Source organism: Thunnus thynnus, chromosome 1 (genome assembly GCF_963924715.1).
Source record: "Thunnus thynnus chromosome 1, fThuThy2.1, whole genome shotgun sequence".
NCBI classification, from domain to species: Eukaryota; Metazoa; Chordata; class Actinopteri; order Scombriformes; family Scombridae; genus Thunnus; species Thunnus thynnus.
In genome coordinates this window covers 34,601,832-34,609,961 of record NC_089517.1, presented here as the reverse complement: position 1 = coordinate 34,609,961, position 8,130 = coordinate 34,601,832, and the positions used below count along the sequence as shown (strand labels likewise).

The following is an 8,130-nucleotide window of genomic DNA, read 5'->3' as shown; positions in this document are numbered from 1 at the left end:
GGGCGTGAATGTACTATAACAGAAAATAATTAGAGAAGACAAAATGAAAGAAAAACACAGTAAAACAGTTGAACCCTCTTCTAAACTGATGTTGGCAAAGCAGTGCAAATGCAATCTCGCAGCTCAAACTGAATTTCAAAATACAATTCACATATTCTTGAAAAGGATGTGTAAATGATGTGTTACACATCTCTAACTGAAATTAGGACATGCCAGGATATGACTGTGAAAATATTACTACAATTAGCAACACACTGAAGAATTTCAAGTTATACAATTTAAGTACTTACTTATAAAAATATTTTGAAAATAACGGTTCAAATGAAAAAAGTTGCAATGAAAATAAGTAGAATCAAATCCCAGCACAGTAACAGATGTTCATTTTAAATCTCTGCTGAGCAATTTTTAACCATGCTAGCGGCTTGGCTCTAGGAATGACAATGTCTTTCTGTTAGTCTGTCGACCACTTTGTCCAAGACTGAAATATCTTGATGAAAATTAAAAAGTTCACTATGTAAACAGGAATTCTTAGACACAGAGGATGAATCCTAATGACTTTGGCGATCCCTTGACTTTTCCCCTAGAGTCAAAGTGAAATATCTCAACAACTATCAGATGAATTGCTGTTTTTTACAACAGATATTCAATGTCCCCAGATGATACATTCTAATGACTTTGGTTATCCCCGGACTTTTGGTCTAGTGTCACTATGAGGTTGACTTTAGTTATTAATTGAAATACCTCTATAACTACTGGATGGATTGCTGTGAAATTTGGTATACATTCATGGTTCCCAGATGATGGCTTTGCATCTAGCGACATCATATGGTAGTTTTGTTCAACACTTTGGATTATAAACAAACACCTGCAGAACGCATGACATCCCATCCCCATCAGCTTCAGCTTTACTTCTCTGTTTCTGTGCTAATTAGCAAGTTTGCATCATAAACCAACACAGTGAGCATGGTAAACATTACTGAGCTCAAGTACAGCCTCACACAGCCAATGGCTGTGGACTCTTCGTCTTCTTTTTATATAAACAAACTACTCCTTGTAGTGTAGAAGGTTTGCTAATACAGCTGATCCCAATGAGAATCAATGCCTCAGTGGCTATGTGCAGCTTTCAGCTCATTGATTTGGTTAATCAGTTCATGTGATTGACTCCACAGCTCACATGGTAACAAGACCCTTTTTCTATTAAGAAAGGAACCCAGGAACTTTGCCAAAATAGAATAGTCTAAAACTTTTTTAAAAAGAGATGACAAGAAAAAAATGGATGGGAGAAAAAAAGCGGTGTCTTTTTCAAAAAAGGAAAACTCTGAAGATGGACAAAGGACTTGTGTGACTAACCAAATTAATCATTTAACTAATTAACTAAATTAATCATTTCATTCATCATTATGACAACAGGAGTCACTGCAGTCAAACAACAGTGTCATATTGGCTGCTTTAGAGAAGGAGGAACCTTTGGGGAAAATTAATGAAGCACTCACATGGTGCTCTTTTAGGTGTTGGCACATCATTAAATGACTCTTGAAAATGAAGGGATTGGGATATCAGAGTGTACATGTGCGCAAACACACACAGGTTTACTTATAAAAAAAAAGCAAAAAACAAACAAACAAACAAACAAAAAAAAAGACATCAAGGAAAATAATACAGTCTTATTTGGAATGAAGAGCTTTTGGGCATAAAAAAGAAATCCTGGCTAAAATACTGAAGAAAAACCTGAAGATAGCCAGAAGCACTCTTGCTTTTGTCACTTATTGAATTGACACATATTCATTCTCTGGACACTCACCTCAACTTTAACCATAACCACTGCATGCCTAATCTAGACCCTAACCTTAATCTAATATACCCAAAATTGAATGGTTCACCTTATGAGGACTGGTGTTTTGGGGGGTGAGTCCCCACAAAGCGACTGTGAGAACAGATTTATGTCCTCACAATGTAGGTAATACAAGTATACACACACACTAAACTCCAACACAGCTGAAGCTCAGCAGCACTTGTGGAGTGGGCTACAAAAGCAGAAAAGAAGTGATCTTAGATCCTAAGACATCCAGCCTCACTCCCACACACACACACACAATTTCTGTCCCTCGAAGAATCATGTCAGAAGCTTCCTCTCTCGCCGTGTTAAACTGTGCCTCCACTCAAACTAAATCCCTGGAGTGAGAGTGAAAATAAGTAAGAGAGCAAGAGAGAGGGAGAGGGAGGGAGAGAAAGCGAGACAGAGAGACAGACAGAGAATGAGATGGGATTACAGGGATAATGTGAGCAGATGGAGGGAGGTCGAGGCTCCAGCAGGACTCTCCACTCCAAACGGATTAAAAGACTTCAACCGAGCCACCGACAACCAAACGGATGCTGCGTCCCTCATGCTCGAGACACCGAGCTGAGCCGGGCTCACCCCCCACCGCCCGCCGCTAAGCCCGGAAATGAAAACTTGCCGTCTTTCACCATGATGTGGTAAACAGTTAGGTCATTCGAGATATATTTCCATCCACTGCACCCCTTTCCCCCCTCTTATCAAACACATAAAAAACACATTAAAAATAAAAACATCCATTTAGGAAACATTTACACTGATCCCCCTCTTTACACTCTGTATTAAAATGCATCCTGTTAGAGCAAAACACATCCAAATTCAGATAGATGCACCCAGGGCACATTGAAGATCCAATCACCCAAACCAGCATTGGTCAGAGAGGGATTTGGACATATTACATATTGTTAAGCAACAATATGTAATGTGTCTGTAATCTACAAACACACTAAGCTATTTTACACTTGATATATGACTCAGATCTTTATTGTAATGGTTGGATTTAGCTGGATTACACATTAAAATGCACTTCCTACGCACTAAACTTTCATTTCATAAAAATGCAGATGGCACTCCTGTCACTGCCTCTCATACAATACACTGTATTTACATCTTATAAAATTGACAATAAAACCTTGTTTTGTTTTGTTCATCTTCCACCACCAATATCCCGACAATCCATTTTTGACAACGATGTTATTATTCGAGCTGTCTCCTGTGTGTTTGATTCCTGTTAATTTGTGAAAAAATATATAATAACAGAGTCCGTCAGAAAAGATGAAACTAGAACAGCTTTTGACAGAGTGCAGAGAAAAAAACAACATCCGCTAACATATTTCATCAACTGGTGAAATTTGTTCCACTTGCATAAATGAAAAAGGAAAAAAGCAACCTGGGAGAATTCAGATGTCAAAAGTCCCAACTGAATGCCTGCTTTAAATCAAACAGCGGCTGAACATAAGCTGTGTCTTGTGATGCTCTATAAAGGAACTCTCAGAGGATGCCATTGTAGTGCAACAGCAAGGTAAAGTCACATTTAACACTGAAACCTATAGGTTTTCCTTCAATATTCATGTGGAATGAAGAAAATGATTGTGACAAAATAGCTAACTCTGCATGCTGTTACTGGGAGTGTAAATTAGCATTGTGTGCCAAGAGCAGGCTCAGCTTATTTTCTGCATCAGGATACTTCACATTACAAAGACCAATAGGTTACATTAATAGGGTCACTCCCCCAGTCAAATGCTGTTAACTGGTCTTAATGGAACAAGTATGGGAACTTTCCAGTTACCTCATACAGACAGATGGATAGACAGACAGATAGATCCACCTCAATATTAGACTGAGGATACATATTGTCTTTACATTCTATATTCTCCAGTGCTCAGTGTCACAGTCAATTAGCCCAGTGTTTCATCGCTTCACATATGTATTCATTAGTGTGAATGTGGCTGCATGTTCACTCTCACTGTCTCTTTCCTCTTGCTCTGCTTTATCCGCAGGTGATAATTAACCTGTTGGTACGGTGGCCGTTCTGCGCCGCCCTTCTCCCCTGACATCCCAGCATCTGTTCTGCTGGCAGCAGCAGCAGACACATTCACACTGCCCTAATTTATCTCAGCACATGAATCATCATCAACACGGATGAATGTCACTCAGTTTAACCTCTATTGTAAACACCGGGCACTTTGACACTGCTCACAGGCAGACTCCCCTGGGAAAGCCCAAACTTGTCTGATCTCAGGAGCTAAACAGGATCAGGCCCGGTTAGTGCATGGATGTGAGGCCGCCAGGGAATTCCAGATGTTGTAAAATAAAATAGCATGGTGGTTCAGCAACAGGGCCCACGGTTAGAACCCCACCAGAGCTAACCTTTGTGGGTCTTTCTGGGTGAAGTTTTCTGCCTGTGTTCATGCGGGTTTAATCATCTCCCAAAAAACACTCCAAGACCACTCACCAAGACTCTGACCTCAGGGTGCTGCACACAGACACTACTCCTTAATTATAAAGTGTCAAATGTCCCTGTGGAGAGATCTGTCCCAATATTAAGTATTACTCAACACAATGTAAAACAGTTTATGTTGTCCCCTTTATTATCATGACGAGGATATTGTATATCTTGTCAAGTAGATTCACTGAGAACCTTACAGAGACTTTCAGGGAAGAAACTTTTCTTAGCCGCAACATTAAAAATGATCCAACTAAACAATTATTTCATCCAGTTATTAAAATCAAGAGAATAAAGATGCCAATACTGTCTCACTGATACAGCTCCACTGGGAGTGTGCAGTGTTAATGAGTTTAGAAGATAAATATATCCCTTTGGACAATCTGAACAGAACTGTTGTGAATCAAATTCTGCCTCTCCATGCGTAATTTACGCACACAATTAATACAATGTGGTATATCCGCTTATCCCGGCAAACCACCACAGTAAAAATATCAAATTATTATGGAAGAAAATGTGTTACTTATCATATTTAGGACAAATTATGTTTATATGTTGCACGAGGTGCCTGGCAGGAAAAGCAGAGAAGACGAGAATTGCGCGCACAGAGCCTCATGTTCAATGCCGTCTCTCAGTCTCTCTTTCTTTCACACACTTTCATACACACACTGGGTCGCTCACTGACACAGATACGCGCTCGATCTTTTGCTCACCTCTTTTATCTTGAACTTTGACGGAGATCTCGACCAGAGGCTCCGTTTCTCGGTCCAGTCTCCGTGATATGACAATATCCCCGCTGTCCCGGCTAACGCTGACCGGTGAGCTCTCCACGTCTGGCTCCACCAGCTCAAACGTGGCTGACTGAAACCTCACCGGGTTCAGGTTCATCACCACCGAACCTATCCCAGCATCCTCGGACACGTTGATGAAAACGGGGCTGTCCGATTCCAGTACTGACCTGGATCTTCGCGCGGGCACTTTATTTTGCGGTTTAGTTGTCCGTTTCTCCGCTTCGGGGTTCGATGAGGACGCCACGGGCCATTGCCGTGGATTGATCTCCACTACGAGGCTCTGGCTGGTGCGGGGTGGCCACCCGCGGTCCCGTGCAAACACTTTAAACTTAATAGGTCCATCCAGACCGAGGATGGAGTCCACCAGGAGGATGTCACCGGTTTTGGGCACCGCATAGAAACTCCCGTTTTTGGGCAAGACGAAATAGATGAGCTCCGCGTTCTTGCCGCTGTCATTGTCCCGCGCTGTGACCGTGTAGATAGCCGTGCGGAGCGCAGTGGCATCATCCAGGTTCAGTTTCACATTGGCACCGGTGAAGGTAGGCTGGTGGTCGTTAGTGTCCAGGACGTCCACCTTGATGGACGCCACCTCAGCGACAAGGGAAGACTCCTCTTCCCCTTCCCGGGAGAGTCCCGCGCATTGCCCGCAACACAAACCAAGACCCAGTGCGTATTCAGCCCGTTCCTCCCGGTCCAGAATCCCAGAAGTCTTCAATAAAATGTGGCCCCGTTTATGGTGCGCAAAGACACGAAAATTCTCGCTCCCATCTCCCATGAGTTTGAAGTGCGCTGCCGCTGAGCCGGGCTCCTCGGTACCGCACAGCCTCTGCGAGATGAGCCGCTTCAAGGGGACACTCAGTCCGTTGACCCGGGAGCCCGGAGACGAGTTCTCAAACACATGCCCGTGAAAGAACGGCACCTGCTCCACGGTCCTGTTCCCGAGGGCGCACGAAAACAAAAAGGGTAAAAATGCGATCCAAATCATGACTAGATATCTCAACAGCTCCACTATACTAAAGCGCTCGTGCCACACAGAGATCCATGGGTGCACTCGTTCCTTTGGGATATTTCTCCTCTTTCCCTTAAAGATCCAAAAACTTCCATTAAATTGGAATGCACATTTTCGTTGGCCCCATACTTCAGCTTGACGCAAAAGAACTTTGTCTGTGTGTGCGTTTGTGTTGCTCGTCCTCCTGCTCTCTCCTCTGTCTGCTGTCTCACCAGCAGCGCTCTCTGTGTGTGCGCGTCCCAGGGAAAAAAAATGCTTCTTACAGCTCGAGTGCGCGCTTACCTCCGCTCCCTTCCTGGCTCTCTTTTGCGTGCGTTGTTTCCGACCGATCTCACACGGGGATCACACTTAATCCGTCTTGCGTTTGAGTTGCTGAAAACTGTGCGCAGCCATACGCCGACATCCTCTCAGATGGATCAGACTTCTTATTATGAGAAAATCGGTTTTCTTTGCAACTCAAATGTACCGATGAGATGTGATTCATCACGAGGATATCACACAGAACCAGTTGTTTTACGCATGCATTGCCAAAGCATCCAGCGCAATGCATCCGAAACAGAGTGATGCAGCGGTAACGGATTCGCTCATCGGAAATGAACTTCTCAGCAAAGGAGCGGCGAGTCGAATCAACTCGTGCTCGTGCGCGCGCGGGCACAAACACCCACACTGCCAACTGTGCGCCAGTGTGTGTGTGTATCAGGGAGATCCTCAGGGAAACAACCCGACCTCTCTTCTCACTTTGATCAATGTCCAGTCTTGCACGTCCAGATCCATCACTCCTCTTTCCAATAGCGCGTCAGTCCATTGGATTAAAATAATGTAAAAATCGATCATTTTTAAGCACCTCCAGGGGGGGCAAAGAGAAAATAAAGGCTTACTACTCCAGGCAAGGTCTCAGAGAGACTCCATCCTCCTTCTTTATGTCACAGGGAAATGCCCTATTTGAACTTGTTCATCACACAGTGTGTTTTGTTTTGGAGCTGTGGTCTCCAGGGGTCTGTGAAAGTTGCAGGCAGGTCCACATCAAAATGAATAACAGTCTGGAATTTAATAAAACAGATATTCACTCTCATATATCAACTTTCACTTTCATATCCCCTCCACACATGTAGATAGAATTCAATACTAAATTGACAAGACCTCAAATCTTGCCATGTGGATCCCTGCTAATAAATCTGAGTGTGTTTGTGGATCCAAGGCATGCTGCATGGTCATTATCTCATCCAAAGCACCAGTGTTATGTGTGCTCTCTGTAATGTTTGAACTCCTACTCACTAAAACACTGCAACCTGTGCAGTTTTAAAAGTTTAAAATCAGCAGTCCTTGGATAACAAGTTTCGGGCTTAACACCAAAACTGTGTTCATATATTCAGTCAAAGTTATGTGTTGTGTGGGAGTGAAATTCCACTGGTGTTTAGCATAACATTTAAAACCAGAATGTGAAGCTGAGTTCACTGAGCAGTGTTTCAGAAGTGAATAAAAACTGTTTTGATGTCAAGGGATACATACAATTAGAAAATCATAGATAGGCTTTCCAAATGTACCACATGTGATTCTGATGTGTAGAAATACAAATTTGAAGATAAAGCCATTACCTTGACTTAAACTTATGCTCTATACAATAAACTAACATCTCAGACATCCATCCAACACTTTGGTACTTAACAAATTACTAGAAATATGTAGAAATGCTGTATAATGCAGCATGTGGCCTTGACTGAACAAGTTTTATTCCAACGCAACACAAAATCTGCCAGTGAGCTGTAATAATTTCACATTTTAAGGCAGCTTTAGCTGCTCAGAGAATTCTCTTTAAACGAGTGACCATGCGGACCATGTTAAACTTGTAAACATGTATCATTACTTATTACCAGTTATCTTAGCCTACAGACAGATTATCCCTGTTTTAAAAAAAACTTGACAATATTAGTTTTTATGAGTAATAATTACCACATTTAAATTACACCATTGAAGAAAACAGATCATTTCCTGTCAGATTTCCGTGCCCCTGCAGGGTGGAGTTAGTCCATGATATACAGTAAGTATATAT

The 8,130-nt window shown here is 42.5% G+C and overlaps 1 protein-coding gene across 1 annotated transcript; it reads right to left on the bottom strand.

The window, feature by feature from the left end:
* Positions 1-1,265: 1,265 nt before the first annotated feature.
* Positions 1,266-7,173, bottom strand: LOC137187457 (cadherin EGF LAG seven-pass G-type receptor 1-like). Its single transcript, XM_067596351.1, has 2 exons — positions 4,994-7,173; positions 1,266-2,172 (listed from the first exon to the last, which is right to left on the bottom strand). The coding sequence occupies exons 1-2, from the start codon at positions 6,054-6,056 to the stop codon at positions 2,165-2,167; spliced, it is 1,071 nt and encodes a 356-aa protein (XP_067452452.1). The 5' UTR covers positions 6,057-7,173; the 3' UTR covers positions 1,266-2,164.
* Between the last annotated feature and the right edge of the window lie 957 nt (positions 7,174-8,130).